The sequence below is a fragment of the Myotis daubentonii genome, chromosome 9 (assembly GCF_963259705.1).
Source record: "Myotis daubentonii chromosome 9, mMyoDau2.1, whole genome shotgun sequence".
Classification (NCBI taxonomy): domain Eukaryota; kingdom Metazoa; phylum Chordata; class Mammalia; order Chiroptera; family Vespertilionidae; genus Myotis; species Myotis daubentonii.
In genome coordinates this window covers 24,358,278-24,377,958 of record NC_081848.1, presented here as the reverse complement: position 1 = coordinate 24,377,958, position 19,681 = coordinate 24,358,278, and the positions used below count along the sequence as shown (strand labels likewise).

Below are 19,681 nucleotides of genomic sequence, written 5' to 3'. Positions count from 1 at the left end.
CTCTCTCTCTTTCTGTCTCTTCCCCTCCCTTCCACTCTTTCTAAAAATCAATGGAAAAATATCCCCACGTGAGGATTTAAAAAAAGAGAGAAAAAGAAAACAGATAAAATCTCTTCCAAATCACAAGGGAAAACATGAGAAGCCCAGTTTTAAAAACATCAATGTATGTGAGCACTCGACAGAAGGGAAAACGTCACAGCTATCCCGCAGGTGCAAGCAGAAAATACACACTGAACAACGTAACTGTGTGCTGCAACCTTCAACACACAGGATGGGCAAAAGCTAGAGGACGGGATGATGCCAGATTTTGGGGGGAATGATGAAAGAAAGTGAAAGTCTGGGCCCCTGTCCAAGCCCTCCCCTACTACCTCCCCTGTGCTACAGCCCTTCATCTGTGTGCTTCTTCCCCCACCCCAAGAGCTGCCTCCCCTCACCCCAGACCCCTCCGCGCCCCCACTGCTCCACCCCCCGCACGCTGCTCCACCCCCACACGCTGCTCCACCCTCACTGTGCCGGAACTCCACGTGTTGTGCACGCTCCCTCCACCTACGCATGAGACCCACCACCTCCACCGCCCATGGTCGCAGCCCATTCACGATGGTCATCACCTGAGCTGGTGAGCGAGCTGCCCCGGCTCAATTTATTTTCTCGCTACAAACATGCTCACCTTGGAGGCTCGCGGCTGTGGGCCGTGGAAGCTCGAGGTGGTGCTCATAGGTACCACCTCCCCCCTGATTAGCTCCCTGACTCAGGGGTCTCTTCTCTACCTCTTTACACCTCCAGCGTCCAAAAGCTGTTGCCAAGGGGGAGAAAGACCCTAATTGAAGCGTTGCTGCCTTGGAAGTCACCTTAGGCTCATCCGGAACATGACGGGACGTGCCCGCGTTAGGGCGCGAGGCATCACCCGCAGCCCCAGTGCCGCGGCAGTGGGGTGCCTCCAGGCCTCCCCGACGGTGTGTACAAGGCCTACCTGGCATTGTCTTGCTCTCTCTTCTCTTTCTCCTTCATGGACGCGCTCTTCTTCCCTCCTAGGAAGTAGCGGGTCATCTTCTTTCTCAACATTGAGTTTTTCCTTTGGGGTCTTATCTCAGTAAGATATTAACGCAGGTATTTTGGCCAGTGAAGAGGACTAAAAATTGGAGGCAAGCATGGCGTCCTTGGCCGTTTTCTGAATTTTAATTAATTGATTTGGGATTAAGTCTTTCGGTAAAAACGGCTGTGCCTTCAGTAGTACCATGATATGGCGTGTAATCTAATATGATTCCTCTTGTTAATTCATTTATAAAAATAAGAGATCTCACGCCCAGGTGTGGTTTTGGTTTAACCATTGTTTCTTGAGCATTCTCCTTGGGGAGGGCTCCTTGCTTGACTTAGGCAACTAGAATGAACCCACCAGTAAATCAGCGACTCCTGGGTGATGTTACTACATACTTTTCGTATTTGGAGCAATCTCTTAGGCCGTACTCAAACGTTTTCAAGTGAGTAGTCTGGTCATTATGCCTTTACTCTCACGAAAAGGGCTTCCCTTGACTTCCTACATGTTTTAGCAGGCCGAGATACATTTCTTTTTGGGCAAAGAGAAGCTGTTACTGTGAAAAAGAGAATATTTTTTAAGAGAGAAACTATGAGTGGTTCCCTTCACCCATTTTATGAACTAATTTGGAAAAGTTTATTCACGATGGTCATCACCTGAGCTGGTGAGCGAGCTGCCCCGGCTCAATTTATTTTCTCGCTACAAACATGCTCACCTTGGAGGCTCGCGGCTGTGGGCCGTGGAAGCTCGAGGTGGTGCTCATAGGTACCACCTCCCCCCTGATTAGCTCCCTGACTCAGGGGTCTCTTCTCTACCTCTTTACACCTCCAGCGTCCAAAAGCTGTTTCTGGGTCACAATTGGTACTAAACGTTGATGAGTGGGGAGTACTATAGCTTGTCCTTATCCATTCTTTTAGAGGGGCAATTTCTAGAATCATCCCTCAAGCATTTTACCTGTTGACATTAAGCTCATGCTGACTAATGACTGAGGACATAGAGAGTTCTTATTTTTGTAATAACTTTTTGGTTAATCAGTTAATATCTCAAATATGACCAAACATTGTTTTTGGCCCACGTTAGCCCGCCTCTGCTGATCTTAGTGACAATGAAGCATCGTCCAACAACGGCTTCGAGGAAACGAGTAGGATTTCACAGCAATGTAAGTGCAGTATTCTGTTCCACTCAGTTCCGCTCCATCTGACGGGAAGAGGAGTGAGTCTCCCGTGCCTCACCGCAGCAGGGTCTCTTCGTGAGCGTCCCGTTCACCTTTTCTGGAAGGATCCCCTGTGTTTGTTGTGTTTCTTTGGGGGTCCCAAGCAGAGTTTGCCGCTGAATTTGCGGACAGGGCTTAGCAGCCGGATATCTACAGACATCAGGATGCTAGTTTTCAGATTCTGTCTGTCCACTGAATAATTTTTCACAAATTTTAAAAAAATTCTTTACGACATGTACGTGTCAGTTTGCAAGGATAGTGGAAACCGCGAGTGCCCACTGCCACTGCTCTTCTTCCTTCCCCACCCGTGGAAGGTGCCACCATTCATGGTGGCTCTCTTCCCTGCAAATTCAGATTTGGCCTCAGGATGCTTGTCAACATGCTGTTCCAGGTAGCTGCTGTCACACGGTGTGAGTTGGCACGCTCCAGGTTGCCATGACAAAGTACCACAAACTGGGTGGGTTAAACAATAGAAATGTACCATTTCATAATTCTGGAGGCTGGAAGTCCAAAATCAAGGGTTTTGCAGGGTTGCTTTCTTCTGAGGCCTCTCTCCTTGGTTTAGATGGCTGGGCTGTCTTCCCTCTGTGTTTTCACATAGCCCTCCCTCTGTCCTTTTCTGTGTCCTAATTCCTTCTTATAAGGACACCAGTCAAACTGGATTAGGGTCCATTCTAATGAGCTCATTTTAACTTAACTACCTCTTAAAAAACCCTGTCTCCAAATACAGTTACATTCTGAAATATTAGGGGTTAGGGGTGGGCAAACTTTTTGACTCGAGGGCCACAATGGGTTCTTAAACTGGACCGGAGGGCCGGAACAAAAGCATGGATGGAGTGTTTGTGTGAACTAATATAAATTCAAAGTAAACATCATTACATAAAAGGGTACGGTCTTTTTTTTTTTTTTAGTTTTATTCATTTCAAAGGGGCCGTAGTTTGCCCAAGGCTGGGTTAGGACTTGGGGATACACAATTCAGCTCATAACCACTGCTGCAGTCTATTAGCCATCTCCCTTGCTCTGGCCATGAAGTTAAGTGACTGGTTGCTAATAACCATGTACTACTCTCTAAGCACTTAGGTTCTTCTAGACCAGTGGTTCTCAACCTTCTGGCCCTTTAAATACAGTTCCTCATGTTGTGACCCAACCAGAAAATTATTTTCGTTGCTACTTCATAACTGTAATGATGCTACTGTTATGAATCATAATGTAAATATCTGATATGCAGGATGGTCTTAGGTGACCCCTGTGAAAGGGTGTTCGACTGCCAAAGGGGTCGCGACCCACAGGTTGAGAACTGCTATTTTAGACTCTTAGGATCTTCAGCCGTTCCACCCATGTTGTGCCTGGTTCTCTTGTTCTCGGCCGGGTTTCCTAGCCCTGCTCAAGTGCCCTTTGTGGTTTGGACCCACAGAAGTGCACGTGGTCCCTCACAGAAGACCTGCTCTCAGGCAGTGCTGCTGCCAACATTCCAACCTACCCCAACTTCTCGCGGCTTTCTCTCCATGTCTGCTGCACATTCTTGTGGCTACCAAGTGATGGGAACCCTTCATCTTTTGAGGGCAGATTGAATTTTTATTTATTTATTTAAATGGTGGTAAAATATACATAATGCAAAATTAAGCATTTTGAGCATTTTTAATTGTACAGTCCAGTGGCAGCCATCGCCACCATCCATCTCTAGGACGTTCTTCATCGTGCAAAACTGAAACTCTGTACGCATGAATCCCCATTCCCCTCTCCCCCTCACCCCTGGCAGCTGATAGTCTGCGGTAGATTGAATTTTTAGAAACCACCCAATATCTTTTGAAACCATGATCAGTGAATTGCTATGGATAATCTAGTGGGGATAATCTTTAAAAATTAAATAAATTTTGATATTTTTCCGGGTAGACTCAGACTCCACTGAGAAAGGAATGGACCACACTTGGGAGCAGGTGATGGTGCTGTTTGGGGTATTACATTTAGTTATACCAGTGGTCGGCAAACTCATTAGTCAACAGAGCCAAATATCAACAGTACAACGATTGAAATTTCTTCTGAGAGCCAAATTTTTTAAGCTTAAACTATATAGGTAGGTACATTGTTATTAACTTAATTAGGGTACTCCTAAGGCTTAGGAAGAGCCACACTCAAGGGGCCAAAGAGCCGCAGGTGGCTCGCGAGCCACAGTTTGCCGACCACTGAGTTATACTATCAAAGGCTGGTGGTCAAGTCAGAGATTTGTCACACTATGAGTCATATCGCTTTGTGAGAATAGTCTTTTTTTTTATATTTTCATGCTATCTTCAGAAAGCCCAAGTAATATCTAAAAATCAACACCTCTTTGTACTCATTTTAACAAAAAATAGTCATTGGGTTTTAATTTTATATTTCCTAGAACCTGACTGAGGAATATGCCCAAAGGTGAATGAAATGTTGGCTTGCATTCCCCAGGAAATGATCTAGCATAAAAACTGATGGCAGTGTCCTGGGCATTTCTCTTCTTGTGATTGGGAACGATGAGAGCTTCCGCCCCAATCTGTGCAGAAGTTGGTGTGGACAGTCTTGGTCTTCGGGTGTTACACGAGCGCTGAAGGAGGGAGAGCATCAGTGGGTGTGGAGTGGGATGTTGGGAGATAGAGCTTAGCCACGAGGGGACTCAGAGCAGACCAAAATATTATGAGGTAGGACTAACTCAGGGTCTGTTATTTCTAACAAAACATGCCAGGTGTCCCCAATTTTTAATTTTTATGCTGAAGACTTCTGTATAGTCATGATTGTTTTGGGCAATGTGGGCCAGTTTTATTAAAAACCACAAAAATCTGAGTTTTAGTTGTAGATGCCTTTTTTTTATATAGTAGCTATAAACAATATCACTAAAAAAATATGAGTTTTTATGGCGTTCTCTTCATATTTTAGGTAAAGATGTTGTATCTCCTAGCAATGCTGAATGCTCTCTCATGAAAAGAGGAGGGAAAATCTTCCCGGATGTCATGGATTTGGGGGTCTGTACCAGAGAGAAACTGGCCCATGTGAGAGACAGCAAAACAGGTACCTAGTCTTCATGTGACTTATTTTTTTAAATGTCACCAAATCTTGCTTAAGGAATTTTAATTTTTAGATCTAAAATAAATAAGTTCAGCCTTAGCCGGTTTGGCTCAGTGGATAGAGTGTTGGTCTTTGGACTGAAGGGTCCCAGGTTCGATTCCAGTCAAGGGCACATTCCTGGGTTGCGGGCTCGATCCCCAGTTGGCGGGGGGGGGGGGGGGGGGGGGGAAGGCTGCGGGGGGGGGGGCGGCGCAGAAGGCAGCCAATCAACGATTCTCTCTCTCATCATTGATGTTTCTATCTCTCTCTCCCTTTTCCTTCCTCTCTGAAATCAATAAAGAAATATATTTAATAAAATAAAATAAGTTCATATGTTAACTTAAAAGATATTTATTGAACATCTGCTATATTCAAGGTATTATCTAGATACCAGTTGTTTTAGTCTCCATTCTCTCTTTTATTAATAGAAATAGTAATATTTTCTCCAAAGTGACATTTCACTTGTGGAAAAGATTTTCTCCTTACAACTGAGATAGGAGTTAAAAAGATGTTTTGTCTCTTTCCCAGCCCTTTTCCTGTGCAAGAATAATAACGTTTCTGGACTTGAGTGGAAAAAGTAAAGTGTTGCCTATTTCTGGAATTCTTATCCCAGAAATTGCCCCAGAATTGTGGGCATATGCATTTTCAGGGAAATAGGTCTGTTGTTTTCATTGGATTCTCCAAAGGCTTTGTGACTCCTTCCCAAAAGTTAAGACTCCTTGATGCAGACTTTTTTCTAAAAAATATATTTCTTTATTAATTTCAGAGAGGAAGGGAAAGGGAGAGAGAGATAGAAACATCAACAATGAGAGAGAATCATTGGTTGGCTGCCTCCTGCACACCCCTACTGGGGATCAAGCCTGAGACCCAGGCATGTGCCCTTGATCAAAATCGAACCCAGAACCCTTCAGTCTGCAGGCAGACGCTCTTTTCCACTGAGCCAAACGGACTGGGGCCTTTTTCAAACTTTTTAAAACCATGCAACAAACTAAGAAATGCATGTACTAGTATTGTTATCCAGAAGTGCACACATATAATTGAAACAAAGTTTCGTGAACCAGTGCTTGTCCCAACTATGTGCAAGGCACTCTGCTCCGCTTCTGTTGTGTTCTAGTCTTTTCAGAAGACACGGGGTTTGCCCCATGTGCTTTCATAGCTGCAGCACTAACAGCTCATGATTAGTTTGCAAATCGTGGTGTAGATGATCTCAAAGCACCTTGCCAGCTTTGACATTCTAGGATGATGTCTCTTTGGTCCATTAATATGAGCAGCTAAAATATGTTATCATTTCTTCAGGATCTGGAAGAACAGAAGGAAGCTTTTGTTTAATTAAAATAACACAATAATCCCTTGCTCCTAACAGATTTATGCCACAGGCAGAAGCTGAGGAAATACTGAAACACACATTTTACTTTTTCTTTCTTACCACCATGGGGGCTCATGTTTCCCCTTCCTCCATGAGAAAAACAAAATAGTGCCCATTTGATACAACGCTTCCTGCCCTCAGTCTCCAAGGGCCTTCTCTGGGATTTGCAGAGCGTCTAGCCCAGTGATGGCAAACCTATGACACGCGTGTCAGAGGTGACACACGAACTCATTTTTTTGGTTGATTTTTCTTTGTTAAATGGCATTTAAATATATAAAATAAATATCAAAAATATAAATCTTTGTTTTACTATGATTGCAGATATCAAAAAATTTCTATATGAGACACGGCACCAGAGTTAAGTTAGGGTTTTTCAAAATGCTGACACGCCGAGCTCAAAAGGTTCGCCATCACTGGTCTAGCCACTGATTGAACTGATTGAGAACTTCCAGAAGTATAGTTAACTTGATTACCTGGATTTCCAAGAGGTTGGGGGTTGTATTCGTGGTAAGAACTGAACACTGTCTTCCCCATTTGAGAGCAGCATAATTCCAGAGCAGCATCCTAAAATAGCAGTCGACCTGATTTGAATTGCACAGAATCAGGGCTTTGGAAGGAGTTCGAGGGTAGCTGAATTCAGATGCTTCTGTTCTCCCAGGGACAGGAATGTCCGGTCTGCTTGCATGTTCTTATGAGGCTTGTTTTAACTCATTTTTAACTCAGAATCCCTTTTTAATTCCCAAACTTATGTTTATAGGACTCCATAAATGCTATCAGGCTGCAGGTGATTAGCTTGTCTTGTGTCACCCGAGCAAGAATCCTGGCTTTACAGAAACAGCTATGAATATGCAAATACATTTTTAAATGATGTGATTAATCTCAACTTGGTGATATTTTTTTGTTTTATTTTGTTATAAAATGTTTTTTATTTGTTTTTCCTCAGGTTCCAGTGGAATACCTGTGAAACTGGTCACAAATCTTTTTAGCTTAGATTTGCCCCAGGACTGGAAGCTGTACCAGTATCATGTGACATATATGCCGGATTTGGAATCTAGAAGCATGAGAATTGCTTTGCTGTATAGTCAGAAGGAACTTTCCAACAAAGCAAAGGCATTTGATGGTGTCATCCTTTTTCTCTCAGAAAAGCTAGAAGAAAGGGTATAGTATGGTTACTTTGTAATACATACACACACACATGCACATATACTAATGCTCATCCATCTATATTTATGAGGTCAGCTGATTTTCCTGACAGTTGGAATAACTGTTTCACACCTTTCTTCTTTCCTGTTCCCATGGCCTAGAGCAAGAAGACTTCCTAATTGAGACCTCATCAGCAATTTATTTCCCAATTAGGAAATTGATGGTCTGGCATTTTGAAAATAAGAGCTGTAATACAAACACTTCTTTTTCAACTACTTTTTTTTAAGGTGATTTTTCCTTGAAATAGGCATTTTTGTTGTTTGTATGTTAATCCTCACCTGAGGATATTTTTTCATTGATTTTTTTAAGGGAGAGTGGAAGAGAGGAAAAGACAGAGAGAAATATTGATGTGAGAGAAACACATTGATTGGTTGCCTCCAGCATGTGCCCTGACCAGTGTCCAGGCTGGGGGAGGAGCCTGCACCAAGGTACATGCCCTTGACTGGAATTGAACCCAGGACCCTTTGGTCCCCAGACCCATGCTCTATCCGCTGAGCCAAACTGGTTAGAGTGACACAGGCATCTTTTTAGAAATATATTTTTATTGATTTCAGAGAGAGGAAGGGAGAGAGAGATTGAGATAGAAACATCAATGATGAGAGAGAATCAATGATCAGCTGCCTCCACATCTACTGGGTATCCAGTCTGCACCTGGGCATGTGCCCTGACCAGGAATAGAACCTGGTGACCTCCTAGTGCATGGGACGACGCTCAACCAACTGAGCCACACTGGCCAGGTGAAATAGACATCCTTTTAAAACTTTTCCCCAAATAGGCAAGGCTGTAAGAAACACCATTTGGCCTATGGCTTCAGGGCTTTAAATTTACTATCTTTTTTTGCTCCTGCACAGTTGTGCTCGTGTATCCTAATAACGTTACATCAATCTCTGATTCTAAAACTGTGATTTATTTCATGACTTGTCCCATGATGTGAAATATGAGTCATTGGTGTCAGTCTTAAAGGTATGCTTTAATAGGGAAACCGTCTGCTGCCCCTCCATCCTAGCCACGCACCCAGGTCACCATCCTTTGTTGTCTTCATTCTTGGTCCTGAACCCTGTGGCAGTGGGAGCCCCTCAGCTCTGCTGACTGCTAGACTTCTCCCACACGTGGGTGAGCTCTTTCTGCAGCTCCCCACCTCTGCTTTCTCTGCAATTTTATCTGAAGCAAGAAGTCATCTCGATGAAACATTTCAGCTCCTGGGAAAGAACCTGCTTTTCTTTGTTTCCACGCAATGAGCTAAGCCTACCCTACATTCTTGGTTCAACCTAAAAGTGGTTAAAACTACACTTTAACTATAGAAAATTAGGGCAAAATACATACATGCTTACAAGTGAATTGACCTCTTCCAATTGCTTACCCTTCTGAAAAATCCTTAATCATTGATTTGTGTTGACTGATTTGTTTATTCTCTCTGTGTGTGTTTATTCTTTTATTCCTAAAATCTGTACAGAGCTCTGTCTAGTTTTAGGGACTTTAACTTTAGTTGGACAGCTGATGTAGAAACCTATTCATGCATTCATTTTAGTGTTAGAACATTGTTCCAGATTATTAGAGCCCTAGGGATTTCTCTAGACCTTTCAAAATCAACAAAATCAGATTTCTAGTCTATTTAAGTTTCCACCACTTTCTTCTCTTTCCCCACATTTACTGCCCCTCTTGTCTATCCTGTCCTTCGCTTTTTTCCTCTCTTCTTCTCAGCTCTTTTATGAATAAACTTTTGAGAGGCGGTACTCTGAAATCCATGAACTCCCTGAAAACGGATACATTATGTACATCACTGTGGTATATACATGTGTGGCACTTTCTTGGAAGAATGACTGTGATTTTTATCAGACTCTTAAAGTAATTTGTGACCTAATCATTCTCCCACCTCCACCTGCACCCCCCAAAAAAGTCAAGAGCCACTGCCCTGGAATTCACTTTGGATAGAATCTTTGAACCCTGAGCCTGGTTTTGATTCTCCATTAAGAAGTTACAGAGTAGTGAGATGTGTTGCGTTTCTAGAATTAGCAAGATACAGAGACAATAACCCCTTCAGACATAACGTGTTGATGACATTATTACTCAGAAGGTAAACTGCAGCTGTGTTCTTGTTAACCTGTGTTAAGTTGCGGCGGCTTCATCACAGCCGCATTGCGCACTTGGGGATATTCGGTGGCGTGCGTATTAAGTACTTCTTTTCCCAGGTCACAGAATTGTCAAGTGAAACTCGAAGAGGCGAGACCGTAAAGATGACTGTCACTCTGACCGGGGAACTGCCGGCAAGCTCCCCCGTGTGCATCCAGGTCTTCAGCATCATCTTCAAAAAGTAAATGTTGCCTTAAATGGGAATTTAATTCAGGCTGATGCCTTTCAGCACGGAGCCTGGGGATTAAGGTTATCAACCATTTTGTAGGCAATCTGCCAGCCACAACGCCATCCTTGGAGCCATTTCCCATGTGCCTTCGTGTATTCGTGTCTCTAGCTAACTGGCATCACTAGCTGTTGTCCAGTGTTCCCTGAGCTGAGACAGAACTCCAGGGTTGTGATGTCCCATGGTAGCAGGGAGGGTGCCTTTCCCCTTCTCTACCTTTTCTGGACCCTCCACCTCCTCCTCTTAAAAGGTGTGTATGTCTGGGTTAGTGCCGAAGGGTTGTTTTTCTCCTAGTTGATAAAAGAGCATTGCCATCTGCTCTCTCACTCAGGCAGAAGGGAGGCGATGGCTAAGCTGCTCAGTCCTTCAAACGGATGCAGATCATTGACTTCAGAGTCATTAGGGGTAGCGTGGGGCTTGGTGACGCGCAGAGTCCCTGCCCCTCAATGGACCCAGGGAACAGATTTCGTGAGTGGGATCTGAAAATGCACGTTGTTAGCGAGCTTGCCCGGTGGCACGTGGGTACACAAAGCAGGCGAACCGCTGTTTCCCATGGTGCCGGTGTGGACAGCCAGGTGATCTGTTAGCCGAAGATTCGAGCTCTTTGCTCAACACTGAATCTAGACAGGATGGCGACGGCGGTTTGGGGTTTTGCTGAGTGGGGCACACGAAGGAGCTCCCCCTGCGTGGATACATTATCTTCTCATTCTCGTCAGGCTTCTCATCTTCAGATGTTACCTGGGCTTCAGTTCAGTGCCGTGTAACGCCCTTCAGGAGCCAGTCTTGTGTGTACCCTCCTGAGAGGGGACTCTGTTAAGTCAGCTGACATTTTGAAGGTGCTTTCTAGTTAGAAAGCTCTTTCCTTGGTAGTTGATCTTACTTGATCCTCACTCGAGTGCCCTGAAGCAGGTACTATGAAAACCCCCACTTCACAGATGAGAAGGCTGAGGCTCAGTGACATCTACAACCAGAATCACGCAGTTGGAGCCCCTGTTTCTGACTTCCAACCGTTACCTTTCCCACATGAGCCAGACAGCCTCAGAGCGTTGATGTGGCAGAACCCAGAGGGGACCAGGATTAGTTGCTGAAGAGGCACCCGTGTTATTTGGCAGCACCTGGACAGCTGGAACAGCCTCCTTAGAAACAGCCTTCTCACCTCAAAACAGGGGTGGGGGGGGGGCAGAAGAGCCTTCAAATATGGCCTGCCTCACCCCATCCATGCTAACCAGAAGGTTAGAACCAGCATCGGAACTGTTACAGTGGCCCCATACTTACCATTGCAGTTAAGTCCAGACAGATAATCATATGTCATTCTCAAATATGAAGTTATCGTTCTTATATGTACACACTCATATGTACTTTAGTATCTGAACTTCCCAAGGCTATAAAAGATCTTGACTTTCTACCTATTTTTACCATTATGTTCAGGAAGGGTAAAAACTTAGAATTACACTCTTATTCACTGATGTTTACCAAAGAGTAAAAAATATATATATATACTTGCAGGATCTTGAAAAAACTGTCCATGTACCAAATTGGACGGAACTTCTATAAGCCTTCAGAGCCAGTGGAAATTCCCCAGCACAAGTAGGTTTATTTATATTCTGTTACTCTGAAATTGTTATAACGTGAGCACCATAATTTACGATGCAATATTATACTGTTATGCCTCCTATGAGAGACTCCATGGCATGGAAAGTAATGTGTGTTTTTTTAAATTTCAAGTTTTTTATAGAATGGGGGAGTGGTCACGTGAAGCCAGCAGCCAGTTTTCTTACATTAGTGTGCTAGATCATGATCATACATCCTAGAAAGAATTCAGACACTGAGTGCTCTCTGTGTGACAAGTAATAACGAAAGGGGAATAAGCTATATTATGCTTTACCACATGGTTAGTGTTCTGTTTTCTCGCTGTCAGGAAGTTAGCGTGGCTGGGAGGTTGACATGAAATCATCGGGTAAGCAGAGGTCAGACAAACAAGTCAACTCAACTACCCAGTGCAGGATAGAACCGTTAGGAACGCCTGCAGAATGTTCACTCTAACCTGGGGAGTAGACGCTGCAGAGAAAGTGCTCAGCTGTGTCTTCACTGGGTGTTTTTTTTTGTTTGTTTTATTATTATTATTTTTTATTGCTTAAAGTATTACAAAGGGTATTACATATGTGTCCTTCCCCGCCCCCCGCCCTTGACAATCCCCTGGCCTCCCCTACCCCCCAGTGTCTTATGTCCATTGGTTATGCTTATATGCATGCAGTTGATCTCTTACCCCCCGCCCTGCACTGGGTGTTTTGCTCTCCAAACTGTGTGGCCAAGCTGATGACAGAGGCCACCAGCAGCCCAGGGCAGATATGTAAATAAAGGGGGAAGCACATAAAGATTGGAAATGTGGGCAGGGTGTCTGCCAGGCGGAGGAAAGGGTGGGCCTTTCTGTATGCTAATTCAGAGTGGCAGCGTGGTCTACAAAAGGCCTGCTGTTCATCCCCAGCGCTTGTCTTTCCACCTGGATTAGAAATTCTCGCAGGTCCAGTGTGTACTGGGCTGGAGTGAGTGAAGGCTGGCTTCGTATCCCAGTGACTGAAGTACACAAAATATAAACGGAAATGATTTAAGAAAAAATTTGTTTATTCTTTCATGCCATTTTGTCACTTTTTCATATTTAAGACTTCAGTCTAGAATGTTCACAAGTGTGGGGAGGAGCTGTGGCCTCTGCTGCAGTTTCTTTTGTATGTCTGTACGTGGTATCTATCAGTTCCTGACCTTGGTTATAAGTCTCTCCACTGTCTTCACCACCGAGTCACTGTGCTCTTCGGAGCACAGGCGTTTTCATGCTGTGATTCTCAGCCAGGTGCAGTTCTGTCCCCCGGGGGACATGTGACAATGTCTACAGACATTTTGGGTTGTTGCAGCTGAGGATGTGGGGGGCACCTAGTGGGCAGAGGCCAGGATATGCTAACATCCTGCAATGCGCAGAACGACCCCTAACAAAAACCTATCCAGTCCACAACACCACTAGTGTCAAGATTGAGAAGCCCTGCTGTACAGGAATATATTTTACCTTAAATATGTGTTTAAAGACACTCCAGCTGGAAATATCTAAAGTTTTAGTCAGCAAATGGAAGAAAATTAGACTAAAGAAAAAAAATATTTCATAAAAACCTAGAGCATTGGAATGCCAAATCACCATTTTAAAATGTGTTGGGTTTTTTTTTATATCACAATTTTTAAATTTTTTTTTAAGGTTGTCCCTTTGGCCGGGGTTCGCCATTTCTGTGTCATACTTTGAAAGCAAGCTCCTGTTCAGTGCTAATGTGAGTTACAAAATCCTGCGGAATGAGACTGTTCTGGAATTCATGACTGCTCTCTGCTACCAAACTGGCATGTCCAGCTTCACCCAGATGTGCGAAAAACAGCTGGTTGGGCTCATTGTCCTTACAAGGTGAGAGCCTGCTTTCAAATAACCTTTTCCCCAGAGAACGAATTACTTACGGTATTTGGGAACAGGAATAGCATCAAGGTGTGACCGGACAGGGACCTGGCTGGCTTTTCATGTGTGGGTTCTTGCCTTGTGCAGGAAGGATTTCCCAACACAAGCCCAGGTGGTTTTTGAGAGTGCATTTATTAAAGCTGGGGACAGTGAGGCAGGGACGGGCTTGGGATGGAAGAAGCAAGAGGAGAGAGAACAGGTGGGGAAATGAGCCTGGGCAGGGCTGCTCTGGCTCACTGAGCAGTCAGAGAAAAGGGGGTCTTGGAGACAGGATCAGAGGCTAGCTCGGGACTAGCTGCCACGGCCCATTGCTCCCCTCGTTGCAAGGCTCCTGGGGGTCCCTTAGAGTTCAGGAGATGAATGTCTGAGAGGGAAGAAGAGGGGAAGGGTAAGGCGTGGGCATGCTTCCAGGAGGGAGCGTGCACCCTGAGTCCTTTGTGAGGGATTTTAAAGGCTGGGAGTTTAAGGAAGTCTTGGGGAGGATCTCAATAGAATATTCATCAGCTTGATGCTCATGCACCAAACTGAGATTTATTTCCTTAACTTAATCTGTCCTTGGGTGTGGTTGTCACAGATGGCACTAATTGGATTTCTGCCATCTGTCTGCCTGAGCAGGGTGATTTAAGCTATTTGCCCTCTGGTTGGGAAGGAAAGTGTAAACCATTTACTCTTAAGTGTCTTTGGTTAGGGAAAATAGGTGGCTGTAAATTGCTCGGCTGTTTATCTATCTCAGCTTCCCTATTCCACTTGTCCTGGTTTGCTGGCCTGTCTCAAGGGTATTGGCCTGACCACAGATCTGATCAGTTCACCATCTGTTTAGAAGACCTGGCTGTTCTCAGTTGTCGAGAGCTCAGACTTCCTTGAGTGGCGTTCTGGACTGTCCACAGTCTGACATGGGCCTGAATGGGTAGAAGGAGAGAGAGATAGAAACATCACTGATGAGAGAGAATCATTGATCAGCTGCCTCTTGCATGCCCCACACTGGGCACCGAGGCCACAATCTGGGCACCAAGGCCACAATCTGGGCACGTGTCCTGACCGGGGATGGAACCACGACGCTCAACCACTGAGCCACGCCAGCCAGGCTAATTCTGCCTTTTAAATATACTTCCACAAAGCCCAGCTCAAATGTCACTGCCAACACCTGTCCGCCCAGTTGGAATTCCTCAGTGCCCTCCCCTGTGCTGCTCTCATAGCACATTGCTTATAGCCACCTCTTCATTGTCATTTATTTCATTTAATGACAGTATAGGATACAATATTAGGCCCATGTCCTCTTCTCTAGAAGAGTGTGAGGTCTTTAAGGCTGAGACCTTTCAAGCTTCCAAGTTTGCCTGTACATAATTTGCCTTCATACACCTTGAACTGAATCACACATGGGCAGATGCTATAGCTTCCTGTGTACCCAAAAGTTCTCCGCATATTGTTGCTCATCCACAACACTTCCTGCGGAGGACCTGCTGGCCTTCTCCTAGTCAGGCTCTTGTTTTTCTGGTTTAGAGGTGGGTCTGGTTAGATTCCACACTACCTGGGGTGAGAAGGCCTCCTTCTTCTCCTATCTTGAGCTTCCTGATTGGTTTGTCTCACTGATTTAAAGTCACCCGGCAAGGTAAGGAAGAGATATTCCAGCCACACAGCCTGAAGGGGACAAAAGCTTAGAGTGATCATAGCTTACCTGCTTTGCATTTTTGCCGAGGGCCAACCCTAGATGGAAGATAGAGTGGCATCCCAGAATCCAGTGGTTCATCAACCCTCTTCGTGCGTGTGTGTGTGTGTGTGTGTGTGTGTGTGTGTGTGTGTGTGTTTTCGGTGGTTTGTTTGTTTGTTTAATCAGAAAATCTATCTAGGGCCCGGCTAGTGTGGCTCAGTTGGTTGAGCATCATCCCATGCACCAAGAGTTTGCAGGTTTGATTCCAGGTCAGGGGTCCTGCGTGGGTTGCAGGCTCGATTCCTAGTACGGGGCATGCAGGAGGCAGCCCATCAATGTTTCTTTCTCATGGATGTTTCTTTCTCTCCCCCTCTCCCTTCCTTTCTCTCTCAAATAAATTTTAAAAAATTTTTTAAAAAAAGAAAAACAAAAGTTATCTAGGGGCTCAAAAAAAAAAAAAAATCTGTGTGACACTGGACGCTGATGGGAAAGTTTTGAACAATGGTTGGCCTCCCAACATTTATCAATGATTTACCGGAAGTCAGAGTGTCTGTCAGTGAGAAAAACAGTTTGTGGTCTAACAAGTTTTCCACCAGCTCTGTTGGAATACAGAGGCAGCCCTGTAGCGTGAAGAGTTAATTACTACTCTTTGCAGATAAGAGCTGATCACTTGTTTTAAAGTGACTATTTTTGTGTTACTCTCATATTCGTGAAATTCTGGAGTCTAATTCTTTGAATTAAAAGTGTAGTGGAACTGCTGCTTACATTACATGATTTGAAATAAATTTTAAGACTTCTGGCATTTACCAGATACAATAACCGAACCTATCGCGTTGACGACATTGACTGGTCGGTGAAGCCCACACACTCCTTCCAGAGGCGGGACGGCACGGAGATCACCTACGTGGACTACTACAAGCAGGTAGGACTCTGTTCCCCTCATCTCCCTCGCAGCGGTTCTCAACCTGTGGGTCGCGACCCCTTTGGCGGTCGAACGACCCTTTCAGAGGGGTCACCTAAGACCATCCTGCATATCAGATATTTACATTACGATTCATAACAGTAGCAACATTACAGTTATGAAGTAGCAACGAAAATAATTTTATGGTTGGGTCACAACATGAGGGACTGTATTTAAAGGGCCAGAAGGTTGAGAACCACTGGCTTAGAGAACTCTCCCTCTGTCATTCCACGTCCAACAGGTTCCTCAGATGGCCAGGCTGAGTCTGCCTCCAGCATGATTCTCTGACTTGTCCCTTCTCCATCCCTGTCGCTCTTGGCTTGGCCCAGACCCTCATCCTGTCTTTTATTGTCCTTCTTCCTGGAGGCTGAGCAATTGCCCTTAAAAGCATATCTGATAATGTCACTTCCCCGCCTAAAATATTTTTATGGCTCCCCATTGCCTTAGGGGCTCCTGGGCAGAATTCCCAAGACCCTTTATAATATGACCTTTCCCTGCCTGTTGAGCTTCTTCCCTTACCACTCCCATTCCCTTCACATGGTCTGTGGTGACTCTCCTGGGCATTTTCACACACGTTGCTTCCTCTTCCTGGACACACCTTCGCAGTCAGCCAACCACTACACACCCTTCAATACTCAGCTCAGCTGTCAAGTGTTAGGGGAGCCCCCGGAAGCTTTCCCCATGGCCCCCCTCCCTGCACTTAGCCACAGCAGGTCATTACAGGTAGGATGTGAACGGTCCGGCTCCCCTTCTGGACTTTGAGCCCTGTATTTCTGGATGCCGGCGGCTAGCACCGTGCCTTGCACCTAGTAGGTACTCAAACGTTTTCTGATGGAATCTCCTGCTGCCTCTGGAAGCCTGATTCACAAGGATCACAGTCACCCCTGCCCCCACCTCCACCAACGGTTCTCTTCAGAGGCTCCTTCTCTTTAATGGACAGTCCTATTCCAGGGAGTCTGAGAAACCTCACAGATGTTCTGAAAAACAAAAAACACAAAGCAACATCCTTTCCTTGACTTCTCCGCACCTCCAAGAAAAGCGGTCTCCTTTTCTTCCTTAGCTAATTTCTTTAGAAAGTCACCTGCATTAGCTCCAAGCACCTCTTCAGTTCTTCTTCCCTGAAGACCCTGCAGGCTGGGGTGGGTTTGCCTGGGGCCGTCCTGTAGTGTGTGGGTTCCTGACGTCATGCAGGAAAGATTTCACTGAGGAGTCCAGGTGATTTTGAGAGTACGTTTATTACAGCTGGGGACAGTGGAATGAAGGAAGGACTTAGGATGGCAGAAGCAACAGGAGAGAGCCTACATGGGGCTGCTTTGGCTTCTTAGAAATATTATAGGAAAGAAATGAGCCCAGGTGGGCTGCTTTTGTTGGTGACGGTGAGAATGGCACCAGGTGTCTGACCAAGGAGTCAGATGGCACCTGGGTTCAGCAACCTCAGGACTTGAGGTCTGCTCACTGCTCCCCAGGTTGCAAGTCTCGTGGGGACCCTAGAGTTTATGAAAAAGAGAGCAGAGATACAAGGCATGGGCGGGCTGTGGCTCCTTTGTCTTGTGGCTTTTTTCTTTTTTTGGCCAGTGGGAATCCTAGTGGGGGGGGTGGGGAATGGGGGGGGGGAGTCTCAATAGAATATTCATTAGCTTTCCAGGTGTGTCCTTCGGTATGTTGATTCACCAAAATGTGCTAACGGAGGCATCAGGGTTATTTTCTGATTAGTTTTCTTTTCAAATAAAGTCATCAAAGAGGGACTGGGACCAAGGCCCGTCTGCCCGGGGATGGTCTGACCTGTGTAAACCTTTTGATCCTAAGTGTCCCTGGTGAGGGAAGATGAAACCTTGTGATTCAGTTTGAGCTGTAAATGGCTCAGTTATTCGCCTTGATTAATTATTTTGTCTCAGTTTCCCTTATTCTATTTGTGAAGGAGTCTCCCTAGCCTCTTACTACTCTGCCTCAGAAATAGCTCTTTAAAGGTCAAATTCACTACTGCTCTCATCCTAATGGTCCTTTGGTGGCATGTGACACTAGTGGCCACGCCCGCCTGGCTGGCCTGCCCGCCTTGACTCTGGGGCACATCCCAGGTGGTTCTCCATGAGGGTTCAGATGGGTTTTTCTCAGCCTCTTTTGACGGTTCCCCGATCCACCCTCCCGCCACCCCCCCCTCCCCCGCCAAACCTTAAATGCTATTATTCTTCATGGTCCCCTTGTACAGGATTTGTTCTTCGTATTTTGAGACCTCTCAAACACACTATTTTTGCCTTGCCCTCATTTCTCAGTTACACACTCATCTCTATTTTCAGCCCATATTTGCATGAGCATCCTGCAGGCATCTCAAACTAACATAATTTGTGCTGGATTCATTGTCTGTCTTACTTCTGCTCTTCCTGGGATTTCTGCGTCTCAGGAAATCATTGACTTCCTTGTTCTGCCTCACCCTCACCTCCTCCGGTTGTCACCAAGATGAGTACTGCACTGCCTCCTTCTTCCTTGAACTCTCCCTGGAGCCCGTGCCCTCCCCAGCCCGGTTCACACCTCGGTGCAGAACCTCTCACGGATTCTCATCCCCCCCCCCTGGGGAATTCCGGATTCCCCCCCTCACGGACCGTCATCCTCACTGCCACCAGAGAGCTTTCTGGAGCACTGCCCAGAACTGTGGTTAAGAGCTTAGCCCTGGAATGAGGGGGCCCCGGCATAGCTGTGTAACCTTGGGCAAGTCACGAAATGTGAAGTGTCGTCTGTAAGGGGAGTCACCTGCCTGCCGTCATGGTGCGGTGTGAACCCTGAGCGAGATGACAGTGCGCACGGAGCATTTGGCACATTGTGCCTGCACCTTGGGAGCGCTGGGTAAACAGGAGACCCTGCCCCCTTCCCCCAGCCTCCCCTTGTCATCTCTAGCATCACACAGTTGGTCTCAGCTCAGCTTCAGCCTCATGCCCCGAGGCGTTCCCACACTGCACCCCATGCTGCTGTGGCCCAGTCCACTTGCTGCCACTAAATGCTCCTCAGCTTTTGCTCAGGTTCAGGAAAGAAATCTGCCGAAAGCCACCCCGTACCTTTCTCCTTCGCCAGCAGGTAAAATCCTAGCTTCAAGGTCACTGTCCTCTCATTGGTGAGGCCCTCTCTGCCTCTGCTTCCTGCCATAGTCACAGAAGAGTCGGCTGTTCTCCAAGCTCATGTACCACGTATCCCACGGCTTCCAGAACACTCTTCCTTCTAGAACAGGGCTGGCGCCTGGCTAACCCCTGAGGCCTCGTGCCTCACTCGGCATCTTGTGCATAAAATGTGCTCCCGGGTGCGTGTGTTTGTTGAACACAAAGTGTGTGCGACATTTGGGTTTCTGTTCTGTGTGGTGAG

General features: G+C 45.8%; 1 protein-coding gene across 1 annotated transcript in view; it reads left to right on the top strand.

The window, feature by feature from the left end:
- The first annotated feature begins 803 nt into the window (after positions 1–803).
- PIWIL4 (piwi like RNA-mediated gene silencing 4) overlaps positions 804–19,681 on the top strand; it is a 42,473-nt gene continuing 23,595 nt past the window's right edge. Inside the window, exons 1-8 of the mRNA XM_059710972.1 lie at positions 804–953; positions 2,114–2,192; positions 5,148–5,279; positions 7,625–7,839; positions 10,074–10,195; positions 11,747–11,827; positions 13,479–13,676; positions 16,183–16,294. Coding sequence (XP_059566955.1) covers positions 867–953; positions 2,114–2,192; positions 5,148–5,279; positions 7,625–7,839; positions 10,074–10,195; positions 11,747–11,827; positions 13,479–13,676; positions 16,183–16,294 — 1,026 coding nt within the window. The 5' untranslated portion in view covers positions 804–866. The remainder of the gene's footprint in view (positions 954–2,113; positions 2,193–5,147; positions 5,280–7,624; positions 7,840–10,073; positions 10,196–11,746; positions 11,828–13,478; positions 13,677–16,182; positions 16,295–19,681) is intronic.